This window comes from Euprymna scolopes, chromosome 26 (genome assembly GCF_053919585.1).
Source record: "Euprymna scolopes isolate OS-2025 chromosome 26, ASM5391958v1, whole genome shotgun sequence".
NCBI lineage: Eukaryota > Metazoa > Mollusca > Cephalopoda > Sepiida > Sepiolidae > Euprymna > Euprymna scolopes.
The window spans coordinates 106558400-106582173 of NC_136507.1; the positions used below are offsets into that span (position 1 = coordinate 106558400).

Below are 23774 nucleotides of genomic sequence, written 5' to 3' on the forward strand. Positions count from 1 at the left end.
TTTACTTTAGTTATTTATAAAAAATAAAACTTTAGTTTAATCATTTATAAAAATAAAACTTTACTTTAGTAATTTATAGAAATAAAACTTTACTTTAGTTATTTATAAAAATAAAACTACTTTAGTTATTAATAAAAATAAAACTTTACTTTAGTCATTTATAAAAATAAAACTTTACTTTAGTCAATTATAAAAATAAAACTTTACTTTAGTAATTTATAAAAAATAAAACTTTACTTTAGTAATTTATAAAAATAAAACTTTACTTTAGTCATTTATAAAAATAAAACTTTACTTTAGTCAATTATAAAAATAAAACTTTACTTTAGTAATTTATAAAAAATAAAACTTTACTTTAGTAATTTATAAAAATAAAACTTTACTTTAGTCATTTATAAAAATAAAACTTTACTTTAGTCAATTATAAAAATAAAACTTTACTTTAGTAATTTATAAAAAATAAAACTTTACTTTAGTAATTTATAAAAATAAAACTTTACTTTAGTCATTTATAAAAATAAAACTTTACTTTGGTAATTCATAAAAAAATGAAACCTTACTTTAGTAATTCATAAAATAAAAATTGACTTTAGTAATTTATAAAAATAAAACTTTACTTTAGTCATTTATAAAAATAAAACTTTACTTTGGTAATTCATAAAAATGAAACCTTACTTTAGTAATTCATAAAATAAAAATTGACTTTAGTAATTTATAAAAATAAAAATTTACTTTAGTCATTTATAAAAATAAAACTTTACTTTAGTCATTTATAAAAATAAAACCTTACTTTAGTCATTTATAAAGATAAAACTGGAAATAAATAAATAAAATCAGGATCGGCATTTTTTCTTTTTTTTTTACTAAACGTTTTTATTACTGTTACTTACAGCACCACTTAAAAAGTCTCTCGCTGTCGTCTGTCCATTTCTCTTTCAAATATACATGCAGGTTCCAATTCAAAATTAAGTCAACATTTCAATGTGAAATTATTTCAAATCACAAATACAAAACAGATATGAAAAATGTTTGTATTATTTGGATTAATCGCAAAACGTTTCGATTGATAAGTCACCATTTTTTTTTTGCAGAAAACATGGCGACTTTTACACCTGACGAAGGTCGAACGTTACATCGACTGAAACATTGTGCAGATAACTCTTAAAATGAGAATAATTGTCCGATTAAACCAAATAATAAATTTATTCATCATCTCCAAAATTTAAAACTGAAATTTGAAAAATGTAAAAAAGATCATCAAATGTATTTTTAAAAAATAAACATTGGATATGTCAAATTATTTGCATCATCTTAGAAGTATTATTTCTTTCGATTCCGATACTATTACCGATTTCAATTCTTTAAAAATCTCCAAATATTTAGCTATTCGCGATTTGAAAAAATTTCAGATTATCGTAAAAACTTAGTTAAATGTACATATATTTTCGAAAATGCAAGCAATACACTTGTTTGGGGTGATCTATAGATTTTAGGTTTACTGGTAGTTCCAAAGCAATAAATATTTATCATTTTATCGTTGCTACCAACAAGTGGTTTAAACAAACAAAAACATCGATTAAAGAATCGCTTTCGGTATCGGAAAGTACACACGCATTTTCCTTATTCCGATACTTTCAAAGTTCGATTTTTCCAATTATCGATTCCAATTCCAATTAATCGTTCCAATTCCTAGTCTTTTCGAAAAGTATTTCTCTCAAAAACGCCTGCTCTCATCCGCTATTCAAAGCCAGAAGGTCATACTAGCTTATTTGCCACGTCTTACTCGTGACTTCCCATTCTCCCAGTCATGTCCTTGCCGTTGAGTATGTCAACTTAATTTCTAGTGGAAATTTCTTTTTTCTACAAAACCAACACATTACACATACCATATTATGACAGCACAATCCATTTATTATTCTCATCAACTGATCTCACCTCCACCACTTAGAACGTTATCTCCCTCCCCCTCTCTCTCTCTCTCTCTCTCTCTCTCTCTCTCTCTCTCTCTCTCTCGCAAACACAAAACGCACACAACACGCAACATATACACAACACACAACATGCTCACAGCACACAACAATATGGTTTTAACTTTTCTTACCAAAAATCTTTTGGCGTTCCACAAAGACAAACGGGAAAGAGGACCGCGCTGAGAATGACGAGAATTAAGCAGTATGTGATTTCCACTTCTGGGAAGACCTGTTCGATGAATTTGTCAATATTGTTTGAAGCCAGCAGTAAAAAGACGACGCAGCCACCGAATAACGTGAAGTTTATGCAGAAGGAAATGGCACATCTGAAAGGAAAATAAAAACGAAATCAGTTAAAAAAAAAAAGCAGAAAAAGTGATACAAACAATTCTTTAACATAATCTCAATGCATGCATGTGGTACTTAGGCACCTTCGTCAGTAACGATTGGGTTAGCTAGTGTACATTTTGACAAGAATCACATTAGTACATGTCAGGATGACAAACAGAATTGTACCAAAGACAAGTGACGTAAAGTTGAAGCAGGTGGTAGAGGTCAAACGTCGTAGACAAAACATAGTCGAACAATATGAGGTTATTGTAATAAATGATCATGTTTTTGAGCGAGAGAAAACTAAAGTTTCCAGTCCAGTCTTTCCGTTGGAAGCATGCAAACAGGGCGCATCAAATAATATAGAAACAATCTAAGCTGAGAGTTATCTTGAATCTCTGTTCGTCTGCGTCACTCATTTCTTACATTAGTTAATAAATAATTTTAGTTAGATAGTTTCTTTTTCTTTCTCTCTTATACTCATACCCTCCAATACAACCCTGAAAAAACTCAGCAAACATCTTTCTTGTTTTTTTTCCCCCTACATAAGAAGTTTTATTCATCTTAGATAAACAGATGACCACTAAACGAGAGGGAAACTCACAAAACGACACCGAGAATAGCAACTATAAAAAAGAGATTCTGTATAAATACCTGCGGATGTATAAAAACTTTATTGGCTAATTGATTGCTCATTAGTGAAAACATAACACATATAGCGTAACAAGTGTAAAGCAAATGTTTAAAACCCGAGAAACTGTTATTGAATAGTTGTTGCCGGTTGGTAAATTGCTTTGTCCATTGTGAAAAATTTCTGGTTAGTCGTTGTTAGCATACACAAGACACTATGAAGAAGAAAACACGTACAATTTTACTTTGGTTGTAAACATGGACTTCTACTGTTTATGTAAACACACAAACGCCGGCTTTAATTAGCATTCGAGTATCTGTGTAGATTTGTGAATATATTTTCAGGTGGCGAGAAACCTGCTGTCTGTTACTGGCTAAAATGTTAACTCACCAAAATTTTATTAAAATTTTAATTTAGCAATATTCTATTAAAATTTTAATTCACCATAATTTATAAAAATTTTAACTTAGCAATATTTTATTAAAATTTTAATTTAGCAATAGTTTATCAAAATTTTAATTTACCAACATTTATTAAAATTTTAATTTACTCATATTTCATTAAAATTTTGATTCACAAACGGTTTACTAAAATTTTAATTTACCAATATTTATTAAAATTTTAATCAAGCAATATTTTATTTAAATTTTAATTTAACAATATTATATTAAATTTTTTATTTTACCAATATTTTATTTAAATTTTAATTCACCAATATATTATAAAAAATTTTATTCACCAATATTTTATTAAAATTTTAATTCACCAATATTTTATTAAAATTTTAATTCACCAACATTTATTAAAATTTTATTCACCAACATTTATTAAAATTTTAATTCACCAACATTTATTAAAATTTTAATTCACCAATATTTTATTAAAATTTTAATAACCAATATTTTATTAAAATTTTAATTCAACAACATTTATAAAAATTTTAATTAACTAATATTTTATTAAAATTTAAATTCATCAACATTTATTAAAGTTTTAATTTACAAATATTTATAAAAATTTTAATTCACCAATAATTTATGAAATTTTTCATTCTTAATTCCACAACATTAATGAAAATTGTAATTCACTAATATTTTATTAAAAATTTAATTCACCAATATTTTATTAACATTTTAATTCACAAACATTTATTAAAATGTTAACTTACTGATATTTTAATAAAATTTTACGGATATTTTTTTAGAATTTGAATTTACCAACTTTTATCAAAATTTTAATTCACCAACATTTATTAAAATTTTAATTCATAAATATTTAGTAAAATTTTAATTCACCAACAGTCATTAAAATTTTAATTCACCAACAGTCATTAAAATTTTAATTAACCAACATTTATTAACATTTTAAATCACCAATATTTTATGAAAATTTTTATTTAAGGATATTTTATTAACATTTTAAGTCAACAATATTTTTTTTAATTTTTATTCACCGACATTTATACAAATTTTAATTTACCAATATTTTATTAGAATTTTTATTTACCAATAATTTATAAAAATTTTAATTCACCAATATTTTATTAAACTTTTAATTTACAAACATTTATTGAAATTTTAATTTACCAATATTTTATTAAAATTTTAGTTCACCAATATTTTATTAAAATTTTTATTCACCAACATTTATTACAATTTTAATTTACCGATATTTAATTAACATTTTAATTAATCAACAGTCACCAATATTTTATTAAAATTTTAATGTACACATATTTTATAAAAATTTTAATTCACCAATATTTTATTAAAATTTTTATTTACCAATATTTTATTAAAATTTTAATTCACCAATATTTTTTTTTAATTTTAATTTACCAATATTTAATTAACATTTTAATTTACCAATATTTTATTAAAATTTTTATTCACCAATATTTTATTAAAATTTTAATTCACCAATATTTTATTAACATTTTTAATTTACCAATATTTTATTAAAATTTTAATTTACCAATATTTTATTAACATTTTTAATTTACCAATATTTTATAAAATTTTAATTTACCAATATTAAATTAAAATTTTGATTCACCAATATTTTATTAAAATTTTAATGTATCAATATTTTATTAAAATTTTAATTTACAAATATTTTATTAAAATTTTAATTTACCAATATTTTATTAAAATTTTAATTTACCAATATTTTATTAAAATTTTAATTCACCAATATTTTATTTAAATTTTTAATTCACCAATATTTTTAAAAAAATTTTATTTACCAATATTTTATTAAAATTTTAATTCACCAATATTTTATTAAAATTTTAATTCACCAATATTTTATTAACATTTTTAATTTACCAATATTTTATTAAAATTTTAATTTACCAATATTTTATTAAAATTTTTAATTTACCAATATTTTATAAAATTTTAATTTACCAATATTAAATTAAAATTTTGATTTACCAATATTTTATTAAAATTTTAATTTACCAATATTTTATTAAAATTTTTATTTACAAATATTTTATTAAAATTTTAATTTACCAATATTTTATTAAAATTTTAATTTACCAATATTTTATTAAAATTTTAATTCACCAATATTTTATTAAAATTTAAATTCACAAATATTTTATTAAAATTTTAATTCACCAATATTTTATTAAAATTTTAATTCACCAATATTTTATTAAAATTTTAATTCACCAATATTTTATTAAATTTTTAATTTACCAATATTTTATTAAAATTTTAATTTACCAATATTTTATTAATATTTTTATTTACCAATATTTTATTGAAATTTTAGTTCACCAAGATTTTATTAAAATTTTTATTCACCAATAATTAATGAAAAATTCAATTCACCAATATTTTAGAAAACTTTTAATTTACCAACATTTATTGAAATTTTAATTTACCAATATTTAATTAAAATTTTAGTTCACCGATATTTTATTAAAATTTTTATTCACCAATATTTTATTAAAATTTTAATTTACCAATATTTTATTAAAATTTTAATTTACCAATATTTTATTAAAATTTTAATTTACCAATATTTTATTAAAATTTTTATTTACCAATATTAAATAAAAATTTTAATTCACCAATATGTTATTAGAATTTTAATTTACCAATTTAAATTAAATATTTAATTCACCAATATTTTATTAAAATTTTAATTTACCAATATTTTATTAAAATTTTAATTCACCATCATTTTATTAAAATTTTAATTTACCAATATTTTATTAAAATTTTAATTTACCAATATTTTATTAAAATTATAATTCACCAATATTTTTTAAAAATTTTAATTTACCAATATTTTATTAACATTTTAATTTACCAATATTTTATTAAAATATTAATTTACAAATATAAAATTAAAATTTTAATTCCCTAATATTTTATAAACATTTTTCATTTACCAATATTAAATTAAAATTTTAATTCATCAATATTTTATTAAAATTTTAATTTACCAATATTTTATTAAAATTTTAATTCACCAATATTTTATTAAAATTTTAATTCTCCAATATTTTATAAACATTTTAATTCACCAATATTTTATTAGAATTTTTAATTCACCAATATTGTATTAAAATTTTAATGTACCACTATTTTATTAAAATTTTAATTTACTAATATTTTATTAAAATTTTAATGTACCAATATTTTATTAAAATTTTTATTCACCAATATTTATTTAAAATTTAATTTACCAATATTTTATTAAAATTTTAATTTAACAATATTTTATTAAAATTTTAATTAACAAAATATTTTATTAAAATTCTAAATTCACCAATATTTTATTATATTTTTAATTTACCAATATTTTATTAAAATTTTAATTTCCCAATATTTTATTAAAATTTTAATTTACCAATATTTTATTGAAATTTTAGTTCACCAATATTTTATTAAAATTTTTATTCACCAATAATTTATAAAAATTTTAATTCACCAATATTTTAGAAAACTTTTAATTTACCAACATTTATTGAAATTTTAATTTACCAATATTTTATTAAAATTTTAGTTCACCAATATTTTATTAAAATTTTTATTCCCCAACATTTATTACAATTTTAATTCATCAACATTCACCAATATTTTATTAAAATTTTAATTTAACAATATTTTATTAAAATTTAAATTTACCAATATTAAATTAAAATTTTAATTTAACAATATTTTATTAAAATTTTTATTTACCAATATTAAATTAAAATTGTTATTTACCAATATTTTATTAAAATTTTTATTCACCAATATTTTTTAAAATTTTTTATTTACCAATATTTTATTAAAATTTTAATTTACCAATATTTATTGAAATTTTAATTTACCAATATTTTATTAAAATTTTAATTTACCAATATTTTATTAAAATTTTAATTCACCAATATTTTATTAAAATTTAATTCACCATTATTTTATTTAAATTTTAATTTAACAATATTTTATTAAAATTTTAATTTACCAATATTTTATTAAAATTTTAATTTAACAATATTTTATTAAAATTTTAATTCACCAATATTTTATTAAAATTCTTATTTCACCAATAGTTTATTAAAATTTTAATTTACCAATATTTTATTAAAATTTTAATTCACCAATATTTTATTAAAATTCTTGATTCACCAATATTTTATTTAAATTTTAATTGACCAATATTTTATTAAAATTTTTATTCACCAATATTTTATTTAAATTTTAATTTACCAATATTTTATTAAAATTTTTATTCACCAATATTTTATTTAAATTTAAATTTACCAATATTTATTAAAATTTTAATTGACCAATATTTTATTAAAATTTTAATTCACCAATATTTTATTAAAATTTTAATTCTCCAATATTTTATAAACATTTTAATTCACCAATATTTTATTAGAATTTTTTTCACCAATATTTTATTAAAATTTTAATGTACCACTATTCTATTAAAATTTTAATTCTCCAATATTTTATTAAAATTTGTATTCTCCAATATTTATTTAAAATTTTAATTCACCAATATTTATTAAAAATTTTATTTACCAATATTTTATTAAAATTTTAATTTAACAATATTTTATTAAAATTTTAATTAACAAAATATTTTACTAAAATTCTAAATTCACCAATATTTTATTATATTTTTAATTTACCAATATTTTATTAAAATTTTAATTTACCAAAATTTTATTAAAATTGTAATTTACAAATATTTTATTGAAATTTTAGTTCACCAATATTTTATTAAAATTTTTATTCACCAATAATTTATGAAAATTTCAATTCACCAATATTTTAGAAAACATTTAATTTACCAACATGTATTGAAATTTGAATTTACCAATATTTTATTAAAATTTTAGTTCACCAATATTTTATTAAAATTTTTATTTACCAATATTTATTACAATTTTAATTGACCAATATTTTATTAACATTTTAATTCATCAACATTCACCAATATTTTATTAAAATTGTAATTTACACATATTTTATTAAAATTTTAATTTAACAATATTTTATTTAAATTTTAATTCACCAATATTAAATTAAAATTTTAATTTACCAATATTTTATTAAAATTTTAATTTCCAATATTCAATTAAAATTTTTATTTACCAATATTTTATTAAAATATTTATTAACCAATATTTTTTAAAAATTTTTATTTACCAATATTTTATTAAGATTTTTATTTACCAATATTTTATTAAAATTTTTATTCACCAATATTTTATTAAAATTTTTATTCACCATTATTTTATTAAAATTTTAATTTACCAATATTTTATTAAAATTTTAATTCACCAATATTTTAGAAAACTTTTAATTTACCAACATTTATTGAAATTTGAATTTACCAATATTTTATTAAAATTTTAGTTCACCAATATTTTATTAAAATTTTAATTCACCAATATTTTATTAAAATTCTAAATTCTCCAATATTTTATAAACATTTTAATTCACCAATATTTTATTAGAATTTGTATTTACCAATATATTATTAAAATTTTAATTTTCCAATAATTTATTAAAATTTTAATTTACCAATATTTTATTAAAATTTTAATTTACCAATATTTTATTAAAATTTTATCCACCAATATTTTATTAAAATTTTAATTCACCAATATTTATTAAAATTTTAATTCACCAATATTTTATTAAAATTTTAATTTAACAATATTTTATTAAAATTTTAATTTACCAATATTTTATTAAAATTCTTAATTCAAAAATATTTTATTAAATTTTTAATTTACCAATATTTATTACAATTTTAATTCATCAACATTCACCAATATTTTATTAAAATTTTAATTTACACATATTTTATTAAAATTTTAATTTACCAATATTTTATTAAAATTTTAATTCACCAATATTAAATTAAAATTTTAATTTACCAATATTTTATTAAAATTTTAATGTTCCAATATTAAATAAAATTTTTTATTTACCAATATTTTATTAAAATTCTAAATTCACCAATATTTTATTAAAATTTGTATTTACCAATATTTTATTAAAATTTTAATTCACCAATATTTTATGAAAATTTTTATTTTCCAATATTAAATAAAAATTTTAGTTCACCAATATTTTATTAAAATTTTTATTTACCAATTTAAATTAAATACTTAATTCACCAATATTTTATTAAAATTTTAATTTACCAATATTTTATTAAATATTAATTCACCAATATATTATTAAAATTTTAATTCAATAATATTTTTTTAAAATTTTAATTTTCCAATATTTTATTAAAATTTTAATTTACCAATATTTTATTAAAATATTAATTTACCAATATTAAATTAAAATTTTAATTCCCTAATATTTTATTAACATTTTTCATTTACCAATATTAAATTAAAATTTTAATTCATCAATATTTTATTAAAATTTTAATTTACCAATATTTTATAAAAATTTTAATTTACCAATATTTTATTGAAATTTTAGTTCACTAATATGTTATTAAAATTTTTATTCACCAATAATTTATGAAAATTTTAATTCACCAATATTTTAGTAAACTTTTAATTTACCAACATTTAATGAAATTTTAATTTACCAATATTTTATATAAAATTTTAGTTCACCAACATTTATTACAATTTTAATTCATCAACATTCACAAATATTTTATTAAAATTTTAATTTAACAATATTTTATTAAAATTTTTATTCACCAACATTTATTACAATTTTAATTCATCAACATTCACAAATATTTTATTAAAATTTTAATTTAACAATATTTTATTAAAATTTTAATTCACCAATATTAAATTAAAATTTTTATTTACCAATATTTTATTAAAATTTTAATTTACCAATATTAAATTAAAATTTTTATTTACCAATATTTTATTAAAATTTTAATTTACCAATATTAAATTAAAATTTTAATTTACCAATATTTTATATAAAATTTTAGTTCACCAACATTTATTACAATTTTAATTCATCAACATTCACAAATATTTTATTAAAATTTTAATTTAACAATATTTTATTAAAATTTTTATTCACCAACATTTATTACAATTTTAATTCATCAACATTCACAAATATTTTATTAAAATTTTAATTTAACAATATTTTATTAAAATTTTAATTCACCAATATTAAATTAAAATTTTTATTTACCAATATTTTATTAAAATTTTAATTTACCAATATTAAATTAAAATTTTAATTTACCAATATTTTATATAAAATTTTAGTTCACCAACATTTATTACAATTTTAATTCATCAACATTCACAAATATTTTATTAAAATTTTAATTTAACAATATTTTATTAAAATTTTTATTCACCAACATTTATTACAATTTTAATTCATCAACATTCACCAATATTTTATTAAAATTTTAATTTAACAATATTTTATTAAAATTTTAATTCACCAATATTAAATTAAAATTTTTATTTACCAATATTTTATTAAAATTTTAATTTACCAATATTAAATTAAAATTTTTATTTACCAATATTTTATTAAAATTTTAATTCACCAATATTTTATTAAAATTTTAATTCACCAATATTTTATCAAAATTTTAATTTACCAATATTTTATTAAAATTTTAATTTACCAATATTTTATTACATATTAATTCACCAATATATTATTAAAATTTTAATTCACCAATATTTTATTAAAATTTTAATTTACCAATATTTTATTAAAATTTTAATTTACCAATATTTTATTAAAATATTAATTTTACAATATTTTATTAAAATTTTAATTCACCAATATTTTATTAAAATTCTTAATTCACCAATAGTTTATTAAAATTTTAATTCACCAATATTTTATTAAAATTCTTAATTCACCAATATTTTATTAAAATTTTAATTTACCAATATTTTATTAAAATTTTTATTTACCAATATTTCATTAAAATTTTAAGTTACCAATATTTTATTAAAATTTTAATTTACCAATATTTTATCAAAATTTTAATTTACCAATATTTTATTAAAATTTTAATTTACCAATATTTTATTAAAATTTTAATTCACCAATATTTTATTTAAATTTTTAATTCACCAATATTTTAAAAAAAATTTTATTTACCAATATTTTATTAAAATTTTAATTCACCAATATTTTATTAAAATTTTAATTCACTAATATTTTATTAAATTTTTAATTTACAAATATTTTATTAAAATTTTAATTTACCAACATTTATTAAAATATTTTACCGATAAACTCTGAAACTACTGATTACATAACACTGAAAGTAACAGAAAATGGTAATCATTCACCATAGATTGTTTGGCACCCAAGTCAGTAGAGAATCGTTCCGTAATAATAAATACGAAATCTGCATGAATTAAAATATATTTAAGCGTATTTTATGACATAGTAAAGCCAGACATCAACCGCTAGTGCAAAATAAAAGAAATAAATTTAAGACAATTATAGGTTTGGCAAAAATGAAATTTATCAAATCGGATCTTTGGTTACGAATAGGTCAAATGTTATTTAAGGGGTTGGGGGTAAGATTATAGGGAGAATTTATAGGGGCATTCTTTAATGGCAGCACGTTGTTGCAATAGTTATTCATCTTTTACAAATTCATTTTAATATGGTCCGTTGTTTTGTTTTATAGTATATCAGCCATTTTTAGGTTATTTAATGGCAATCCAGTCATTTTTGAAAACATTTTTATACTTCAAATTCTTTGTTTCAGATATTTATTTATGATGTTTGGTTTGGTTGTTTTGTTTTATGGCATATCAACCCTTTGTATTTCTCTGTCACATTAGCTCAAATGATAGGGAACGCAGCTTGGATGCTAAATGTTTTGGTTTCGATTCTAGCTGATGGTACCCAAATCATTTTATTTTAACTTTTAAAATAATTATATATATATATATATATATATATATATATATATATATATATATATATATATATATATATATAGTAAATAATTATATATATATATATATAATTATTTACTATAATAATTATCAAATACCTACAGACACTAGTGTTTCATCCTTTCGGGAATCATCAGTGCAAGGTGTCACGATTAACACCAGTCGATAAATCCGAACCGTTTAGAGAAGTAACCCCTGGCTTCATTAGCAATGGCCTAATCCATTCGGCTACCGTAACCGCGAGAAATAATGCTGCAATTTAAATGTTTATTTTTTAAATGCTTTATAACGTCTGTCAGAGTGATCTAATCATTATGTGATGATCTGCGCATAAGAGCTAAATTGATCGACTTTTTATTTCAACTGAAATACACACACACACACACACACACACACACACACACACACACACACACACACACACACACACACTAATTTGAACGGAATCAATCCTCCAGGACACCAAACAAAGTCTGTCAGAAAACGTCTGAAAAGATGATGACAATTCTAGTGATGATGATGCTCATCTATACAGCCGCATAAAATACCTTAGCGAGGATGTGGTCAAACAACAACAATAACAAAATGAACAGACAAATTATGAAAAGATTCTAAAAAATGAAAATACGCTAATATATATTTTGGCAGAATTTTTCAGGATCGTCTTATATATTCCCTGCTTTCTTTATTTGAACCCGTATGACTCGTTGTTGTATTAGTCGCCATCAATTCGCTGGTTTGTTAACTACATCATTGGAAAACTGCTTGCTATTCTAGTAACATCGTTCTATTAGCTGAAACTTGTGGAATTCTCAACCTGCTGACTGTTTTCCTTTGTAAAAAAAAAAAAAAAAAAAAAAAAAAAAAAAACTTATCTGTTTTCTTTGCAGCTACAATATTTATCTTCTTACTCAGTTGGCTTTCCGGAGCGAAAATGCATAATTACAATAATATCATTTAACGTTTTGCAGTATTTACCGGGGAACTCATCAGGGAATAATGAAGGTCCATTCAAGTTCAGATTCATAAAATTAAAGGTGAGTGTATTCATCGTGTTTTGTAATTCTGTACAGCTTTGTGTGAGAACAAGAGTTCTGTTTGGAGGTCAAAAAATGCTTGTGAGTTCACCATATTATAAGCACAACGTCTCCATTCCGAAACCATAATATGTGACATTTAGAGTCTGCCAAACGATTGTGAAAAAAGGAGCACATGTTCCCGTGATGTCAAACTTGTGTTAACTATACGAACTATGGAAAAGCAGAAACGACTTAATGATTTTTTTAAACCTTTGTTTATCTTCTTCAAACTGCAATTAATAATTGATCTTTGTTATAATTTTGTTAGGTTTTAAGATTTACACAGTTTAACGATTAATAATATAAACATTTGTATATTAAATATGAAATACGGTTTTACTAAGTACGAGTGTTAATTACGGGCTTCCATACTTTTGTTAGGTAAAAAGAGGCAAACAAAATATAAGGGGGGTTTACAAAATGCTTAATATTTGTGCAATATTTTCAAATCGGTTTTAATCTGGCGATAAAATAGCTCTCAAGAGCCATGTTTATATTAAAACTTAATATTTAAAAAAATTTTAAACACAATTAATTAAAAATCTATTTTGTAATGGGACATTTTGAAATAATGGAATTTTAATCGTTTTAACCTTTTAAAAATTAATTAATTTTTAGGAAGTTTCTTTTTCTTGGCAATTCAACTGATTATAGTATATATTAATTAGAAAAAAAACGCTATTAAAAAAAACATAATACTAAATTCATATCAATTTTTATTGCAACTTCAAGGTAAATTTTTGTTCAATATGTATATTTAAAATTTTTAAAATTAAATATTTTTTACTTATTTGAACTCTTATGTTTCATAAATAGAAATTTCGATAGATTTAAATATATTTTGTTTGAATTTCGAAAAATTAAATATGGGGTGGGGGACAGGCACTAAAAAAATATTTCCCCTCGTATATTTTACAGAAACTGCATTTTATATGTAATTTCATTCTAAAATGGGTAAGTATCGAAAATTTCACGAAAATCTAACCATTAGTTGATTTTTGCTAGATTTATGAAATACGGGTATGTTTTCACGTTCGGAATGTCTACTACATGGGAACGTTATTTTAAAGCGTCAATTATGTAAACACGATTTTCGTCCCGCAAGTTTAATATTTTTGTTCGATGAAAAAAAATTTTTTTTTTAATTATTACTAGTTTATTTTGCCCTTCTTTTAAATGGTACAAAAGTTATATTGATAATATAACTTATAATAAAGTTACACCGGGAGGTTAATTCTGTGGTGAATTTTGGAGGTGCCTAGTGACATTATTTTGAAATTAGTCGGAAATCGGAAATCCGGTGTAAAATAAAAATAAAAAAAATGCTCTTTTTCCCCTATTCGAATACAATTACCGATTCTGTTCTAAATTCCCGATTCCGATACAACTTTCGATTCTAATTCCGATTCATTTATAGCCTCTTGATATTTAGAAATTGAATTGTTTTTGTTTTGACTTTTTCTTCGGATTACCCATGTAATATGTGCAAAAATACATTTATGGGGTGGGGATGGGGATGGGGATGAGGATGAGGATGGGGTGATCTACAGATTTTAGTTTTACTGATATTTTAAAATCAATCAATATTTATCAATTTATCATTAATACGAGCTATGAAAAATTAAATTTTAAATAAAAACAAAAACATTTTATCATTAATACGAGCTATGAAAAATTAAATTTTAAATAAAAACAAAAACATTTTATCATTAATACGAGCTATGAAAAATTAAATTTTAAATAAAAACAAAAACATTTTATCATTAATACGAGCTATGAAAAATTAAATTTTAAATAAAAACAAAAACATTTTATCATTAATACGAGCTATGAAAAATTAAATTTTAAATAAAAACAAAAACATTTTATCATTAATACGAGCTATGAAAAATTAAATTTTAAATAAAAACAAAAACATTTAAAAAAAAATTAAAAGTAATCGTTTTTGGCATAGGTGCAACATTTTTCCGATTCTGATATCGATTCAAATACGAAAAAAGTTCCGATTTTTCCGATTCCCAATTCCGATTAATAATCTAACTTCGCTTTTTACGTTATTGTTTTGAGGTGATTTTTATAATATTAGGTATGGGCAAAAATGGCGGAAAAAAACAAGGTTTTAAAAGCCGGTTTATCATAATTTTTTTTTAGGTTTCTGACTACTTTTTGATTGTATTTGAAAGATTAAAGCCTAAAACTAATTTTTTAAAGGAAAAAATGTTTTTACATGTGAAAAAAAAAGTTATAATAAAAAAATGTTTTCACGGCGACATTCGGAAAATGACAAATTAACTAAATTTTGAAGTTAAATAAATTCATTGTAAAAAATCTCTTAAAAATAAATATTAGTTTTCTAGGTCTATTTCAAACATAATTAGTAAAGTCCTAAGATATTGGATTAAATTTTAAAAAAAAACTTGTTTGTACAAAAAATAGTTTAATTAGTCCCCAAAAGCGAGAGATATTGGCTTCGCAAATCCACAATAAACGAAAAATCGTTCAAGTGAGGATTCTACAGAAGCCCAAAATGCCAACAAGCCAAAAGGCTGTCTGAAAATGACTTCAGGTAGTTAGACGAAGGTAGGGAGTGCTGGCTTGCTTTTTTCCCAGCCGTGCATCTGTACATTCCTATCATGAATATTTGTATAATTTTTACCATTTTTAATTTAATTATTTTTCTATGTTCCTGCTTTTAAATTAAATTTTTATTTTTGTATTTTTCAAGATTATATAAAAATTATGTTACACTGAAAGTTTCCCATTCATTCAAGCAAGGAAAATAATGCAAAAACTTGTAATCTAAAAAAAAGTAGAAATATTTCTTTGCAATCATATTTTTTTTTTGGGGGGGGGGTGAAAATATTAAATAAACAATGCTTAACTCAATGATAATATCGGTAGTTCGAGAAATTTGTTTTTCATTGAGTTGTATCGAATTCATTAATATTTTGGGTCTTTTTTCGTAATTTTCCTGTGAAAATTATTCTTTTCTTTTCATTGTTACAATTTACGATGTTCATAAAAAAATGAAAAAATAAATTTATTAATTTTTTTACTACTGAAAATCACAACTTTTGTAAAGTTTTTGTTTTTAAACAAAATAATACATTTCTACTAAAATTCAAATAAAAATTATGGGGTTATTATATTCCTTGATCATTATTTGATAAATGCTGTAAAATTCATTAAAATTGGTTTATTTCCTGATTTTTTAGTGAATTTTTAAATAAATATATTTTTAAATATTTATACATTTTGAACATTGGCTATTCATTTTGCACGTACCTATATATTATAGATCCGAAGAATTGAGTTTTTGCATAAGATAAATGAAGAAACACCAGATTACTACGGGAATGCACTTTTATCATGCAAATAAGTGACTTGTAATATTGTACGGGGATTGTATTACGAACAGAATCGGCTGTTCCATCTCTTGTAGATGCTTCAATAGAAAGTGACATCTCTCCGTATTGTAATGTAACAGTCGTAAAGATGTTGATCTTCTCCCCTCTCTCTATGTGACTGGAATAATAAAAAATGATTAAAAGAACAACAAATAACACCCATATTTGCTCTGGGGATTTGAATTACTTTTGTACAGTACAAGATGAACTACATCCACCCAAACAACCTTAGAGTGATAGAGCCACAAAACCCGCGTCCAATCACTTTAAAATTTAATTTCTAAGAGGAAGAAAGCGTAATATCTGTTCAGGTGCTAAACTTTATTCTGTCCTTGGTCAGCGAAAGGAGAAATTAGATTACAGCAATTTTTATTTTTATTTCAATCCAGAGTGCACCTTTTTAAGGAGCTGAATTATCTCTACATGAAAATCGGCTTTTTGTTTGATTTTGCCCTCATGGAGATGCAAGTAAATAGGAACTTCTTAGAAGCAGAAACTCTATAACTTCTCTGCTGCGTACTTTCTCCTATGACGCAACTTTTGGCCTAATCTCTACTAATCTTTTATGGAAAATTCTATTTTCTTGCTTAACTAACGTTAATATATCTATATTTTGTGCACCCTAAACATCAAATCTCTCTACAGGTAGAATAGAGCTCAGACATGCATATGGCAACTGTATGCAAATCACCGAACCGTGTGCGAGGTGACGTCACGGCTAAGAAGAAGGAAAAAGAAGAACGTGTGTGGGACCGATGATCACGTTAGAGAGAGAACAGAGATAGACATCTTACACACATGGGCGGAGAGTGACAAATTTGAACAAGAGATAAAGTGCTATTCTGGAAAGTACCTGGAAATAAATGTCTGTTGTTTTAATTGGAAAAAGTGAGTCGAGTCTTTCTTAGCAATTGTTACTGTGTGACGAACTCGACATGTTAACATGTGTGCAACGTTACACAGGGACACTCGTAATCTTCTATTTGTATGTGTGTGTGAGTTCCTTCCTCACAGGTTCCGAAACGGCTGAGCCTGTCTTTTACAAATTTCATGCAAAACTAATTTATATGTCAGGCAGTGTTCTTAGATATGTTTTGTACAGAAATTCATCATTTTGTACAAAATTTCGATAAGTATCGAAAATCAAAAAACAAAATCCGATCTTAAAAATAGCATTTCTCTTTTACAGATAAAAAAGAATAATTTTTGCAGGAGAATATTTTACGTTACACAGGCCAATTTTATCAAATCATTTCTTCCTAAAAAACAAAATAAGCAAAAACAGATTTCTTATAATCTGCAGATATAGATTAGTGGTACAGTGTTCGACTAGAGATCATGTGATCCCTCTGTTCCAGCCATTTCACCATTTCACTTGAATTTTTTCTTATTAATGAATTCCATTTATGATAAAAGAAGAAGTACCATTTAAAATCGCCGCAAACCATTTCTTTGGTTGCATATTTTAAAAGCAAATATTAATCAGAAGTGACTTTTCCAGGGCATTCATCGTCAAACCCAAATATCAGCTGACGTGATATTGTAAACAAACAAAGACGGAAGTTGTTAAACCACATTATTATTATTATAAAACAAAAATAAAAATTTTTGCGAATTAGTCCATCGGGTAAATTATTCTGCATAAATTAAAATATCATGTTTAAACGTATTGCATGACCAGGCAACGCCGGGCTGCATCTATTATCAATTAATGCGAAAGAAAATAGAAACGTACCCTCCGTATTTTCCATAAGCCGCTTTCGCAAGTGCTGGGTAGGGATATCGAATTTTTCGACCTCTTTCTTCATCAGGTATCCTGCTATTGTAGATATTCCATGATTTCGTCAAAATGACTCCTGTATAGGCACACGTGATGCAACAAAATAATACTAATGGAATTCCAATCCATCCTGTTAAAAAGAAAAGAAAAGAAAAAGAAAAGGAAATATGTAATACAATTGTTAAATATTCAATCACGTGTCAGACTGCGTTATAATTTAGGATGTTTCGGAGAAAGTAAAGTGCTCCCCTCCCCTCACACACACACACACACACACACACACACACACACACACACACACACACACACACACCTCCTATATTGCTGTCCTTGTGGTTGAGAGATTATAAGACGACACTCAATAAGTTTCGGGCCTGACATTGATAGTACCACTATTAGAAGAAAATCCATATGAATTTTCATAAAGTACTAAGCTTCAAATGGCATGATAATAGGTTGGGCCCACTCGGATTATTAGTTTACAAATTACCGTAATTTAAGTGAAACTGCTGCTGCAAATTTTCAAAACAACGGAAAAATTGTGTTTCAGGTGAGTTTCAGAAAATTTGAAAATATATATAATTTTTTTTTACTTCTCTCTTTCACAACGCTATGCCCCCCCCCCATTTTTTTTTTTTTGAAATTTCATCGACTTTTTTCGTTTCTGAAATAGAACAAGGTCATACATTTCATTACATCAAAAATATATTTTCAAATATTTGTACTGGGGTTTTGTTTTCTTAATTCCATTCATCCAGAGGAAGTCTCGCAATAAAGACGATGCATTGATGAACACATAACTTGGTTTGTTCCTTACTAGCAGGGAGACCCGATGTTATCCGGGATTGAATAAGGATTAACGAATGTTTCACTCTCCCGTGTTTTTATTGTCATCGAAATCGATGAAATTGTTCATTTTTCAATCAAATTTTTTGTTTTTACATAGAGGTCACCACTTATCAAGGCCCAGAAGCCACTCGGGGATAAGGGTTATTGCGTGTACAGTAATCAATGGGATAGTATCGTAGTAATCGTTAGTATTGGAGATTTGATAAAGTTTCTTACTGAAGGGGGCGATTCATCAGGAATTTGTTTATGTTGGACTTGAAGACATCCAAGTTGTAGTCAGGTGGGAAACAGGCAAACGGAAGAGAGTTCCACAGTCGTGCACTTCTAAGAAAGAAGCTTTGCTCATGGAATCTACATTTTGGTTTTGGTACAGATAAAGAGTGGGGAAAATTAATGACAGTGGTTTAAGCTAGACGAGTGTTTATCGTGAAAGATTGGCGAGGGAGGACTAGAAATTGAAGCTCAGGCGAGCACTTGCCATGGAAATAACGATAAAACAAAGACAGGCTCGCAACGCATCGATTGATTGCTTGTTCTAGCTGGGGACCCACTATGGTGCATCAGGAGGATGCTTCACATGCCTCTCCACGATGACCAAGTCTACAATACATTTTAGTCTACATTGCACTGTAGAGAACCTATTGTTTATTATATAAAATGATTTTTATATAATGGTCGATAAACATACCCGATCCCGACATAACGTGCATGTGAATTAGCATGTAGAAACACACACCCAGAGTCCAACCGATATATATACGAGGGGCGTGCAATAAGTAATGCCCCTGACCCACTTCCCATCGCAGTAGAGCGACAAAACTTGGCACAGTTATTAGTCTTTCTCTACATAGAAACTAGCCAGAGTTATGCATTTCTCCCATCGTTTGATGCAGCTCTGGAGACCGTTTTTGTAGAACACCTTAGGTTGGTCCTCCAACCATGACGTGACTTCAGAAATCAAGGCTGCATCATCTGGGAAACGCTTTCCTTTCAAAAACAACTTCATGGCTGGGAAGAGGTGAAAGTCAGAGGGTGCAAGGTTAGGAGAGTAGAGAGGATGGGGAAGGATTTCATAACCACACGCCCGTGCTTCTGATCTGGCGACATGCGAGTTGTGGACTGGAGCGTTGTCCTGCAGGAGGAGGGTACCTTTGCTGATCTTGCTCCGCCTCTTGATTTTGATAGCTTCCCTTAATTTCCTCAAAAGTGAAGCATAATAGGCTCCTGTAATTGTGGTACCCTTTGCCAGGAAATATGTCATCACTACTCCGTCCTGGTCCCACAAGACTGTGAGCATGACCTTGCCAACGGAGGGCTGCATCCTTGCTTTCTTTGGAGGTGGTGAGTTCAAGTGCTTCCACTGCATTGACTGGGCTTTGGTCTCTGGATCACAGTGATGGACCCAGGTTTCATCCTGTGTAATCAGTCTTTTGAAAACCTTTTTCTCATCTTCTTAGCACATCTCCAAATTCATTCTCGAGCACTCAATGCGTTCTCGCTTCTGGAAGGTGTAAGCAACCTGGGGATCCATCTGGCAGACACATTATGCAAATCGTCATGATTGATAGTTTCCACAGACCGTGTACTAATCTTGACATCTTGGGCTATTTGGCGGATAGTAATGTGTCGATCTTCCAAAATGGCAGCTTCAACTTGACGGACAGATGCCTCATCAATGGCAGAAGGGGGAGGGGCGACCAGGTCTGGGAGCTGTTTCCACAGACTTCCGGCCATGTTTGAATTCACGATGGCAGCGTTTTACAAGCTCATATGATGGGGCATTATCGCCATAAGTTTCTTTCATTTCATAAAAAGTCTCCTGTGGTGTGCGTCCTTTCAAATACAAAAGCCGGATCACTGCTCGACGTTCAACAGGTTCCATTTCACACCTGACTCAGTTCAAACACCTGTAAAACAGAAACCACAATTAGTTCAGAGCTGTAATTTGCCCCATAACCCGTAGAGATATAAATCATTGCACATGTAAAATTTCAGCTCGATCAGACAACTGGAAGTGGGTCAGGGGCATTACTTATTGCACGCCCCTCGTAAAGCATCAGCGTCTGTGTTTTTCTTGTGTTTTGTTTTATTTTTCTACATGTGGACTCGTGTGCGTCCCCATCGATGCCGATAAAATGATGATATGGCCACGAGAAGAGAAGATGAACGAAAAATCCACGGCACACGACGTCTGGGGTCGGCGGTTTGTCAGTGGGGTCACGTGAGATCACAATAACTCAACTCCTTTACAGTAATACTTTATTATTTGTTGCATAAAATAAAGAATAAAATGTTAATTTATTGTTTTGAATTTGTTTGTTTTTTTTACTATAAAATATATGGCTTTATGAAATATTTATTAATTTCTTTTCCTTTTTTTTTCCAGAAATATATAAAATGATTTATTTGTATTAATGTTTTATTTTATTGTTTAAATATATTATTTTTTCAAGAAAAAAAAAAGGTCTGGTTTGGTATACGGACTATTTTTATATTAATGCGAATATTTTTTTTATCTGACACAATTTACTAAGGATTTCGAGTCGCCACTTCTGATTCCCCGTTATTTTTTTATGGAATAAATTTTCTCACCTGCGTCTTCCATGGCTCTTGGTAATGTTAGTAATCCACTTCCGGCTATCTCGGCTACGATAAAGAACGTTCCCTGAGCGACTGACAAGCCCCGCCCACGTTTTGACTGTCAAATAAAAAGAAAAGAAGCTAATTAACTTACAGTAAAACAATTCTAACATATGTTATAAAAGAGTGTTTTTTTTTGTTTTTTTTTTACATAGGCATCACCACTTATCAAGTCCAAGAGGCCACTCAAGGATAAGCATTAAAGAGTGTACAGTAGAAATTGGACAATATAGTAATCATTAGTAATGAAAATTTGGTAAATTTTATGACTTATATAGAACGGCTCATCAAGAACTTATTTACGTTAGACTTGAACACAACCATATTGTAGTCAGCCGGAAAGCAGAAAAACGGAAGACAATTTCACAGGCGTGCAGTTCTAAGAAAGAAGCTTTGTTCATGGAATCTATGTTTAGGTTTAGGCACAGATAAAGAGTGGGGGGGGGGAATTATTGATAGTGTGTACAGCTAGACGAGTGTTTCTTGTGAAAGTTTGGCGAGGGGGGACCATAGATTGAAGCTCAGTTGAACACCTTCCATGAAAATAACGATACATCAGAGACAAACTCGCAACATCTCTTCTGTGAGATAGAGGTTGCAAGGAAGAGAAAAGGACATCTCCTACGAGGCTACGAAGTCTATTTTGAACTCTATTCAAGTCCTTTCTAGCAGCTCCTGCCCAGATGTGGCAACAATATTCCATCCTTGAGTGTGCATATGTGTAGCCATTGCCGGGTTAACGAGACACAGTTTTCAGCTTAAACATTTTAAAAACGGATTTATAATCACTTTATGTTATTCTGATATATTAAATTTAATTAGGTCTATATAAATACATGCCAAGTCCCACTTCCCGCACTAAAGGTAAACTCAAAATGCCCGATTTTATCATTTATGTACAACAAATTATTGCACGACAAATTTTGAGTCTCTATTTGTGTGATATTAAGGCACGACAAAGTAAGGCTCCTCCTTTTTTTTTTCTGCAAGTTTTTTTTTTCTGACTCAGGGAAAATATTTGTAAAAAAATAGAAATAAAGCACAAAACGAAAAAATTAAATTAAACGAAAAAAAAAATTTTCTTATGTGATTTTTTTTTGTTTGTTTTTAAAATATTTACAAAAAAACACAGTGTAGTAAATAATGGGAAATCAGCAATTCCCTCATTATCCAACAATCATGAGGTTGTTTGCACGGCAATCGAGAAAGCTAACATGCTGGCCCGTCAGTTTGCCTCAAATTCTACTTTGGACCCAGCAAACCACCCCCTCCCTGATTTTCATTTGCGAACAGAAACCACACTAGATAATATGAAAATCACCTCCCTCAAGTACATGATATCATAATAAACTTAGACACCTCAAAAGCATGTCGACCCTGTCTCGTCCCGGTTGTACTATTAAAAAGTGCTCCACTGAGGTTACTCCAGTTCTCTCCAACCTCTTCAACAAATGCCTTAACGAATTATGCTTTCCTGTCTGCTGGAAAACTGCTTCTGTGGTACAAGTTTACAAGAATTCTGGCGAAAGAACTGAACCTTTAAATTTTCGCCCCATTAGCCCCTCCCTTTTTTCGCCAAAATATTTGAGTCCATAATTAATCAAGCTTTAGTCTAGAAGTTGCTAAATTTCTGTCCGGCCATGAATATGGATTTAGACAAGGCCGTTCTATTGCAGATATTC

General features: G+C 25.0%; 1 protein-coding gene across 2 annotated transcripts in view; it reads right to left on the minus strand.

Moving 5' to 3' along the window:
• Positions 1 to 23774, minus strand: part of LOC145248350 (uncharacterized) — an 85425-nt gene that overhangs the window by 22978 nt on the left and 38673 nt on the right. For both annotated transcript variants that reach the window (XM_080110266.1, XM_080110265.1), the window contains 3 exons: positions 22045 to 22150; positions 18559 to 18733; positions 2102 to 2296 (listed from right to left, as the gene is read on the minus strand). In XM_080110266.1, the coding sequence (XP_079966392.1) occupies positions 2102 to 2296; positions 18559 to 18733; positions 22045 to 22150 (476 nt within the window). The remainder of the gene's footprint in view (positions 1 to 2101; positions 2297 to 18558; positions 18734 to 22044; positions 22151 to 23774) is intronic.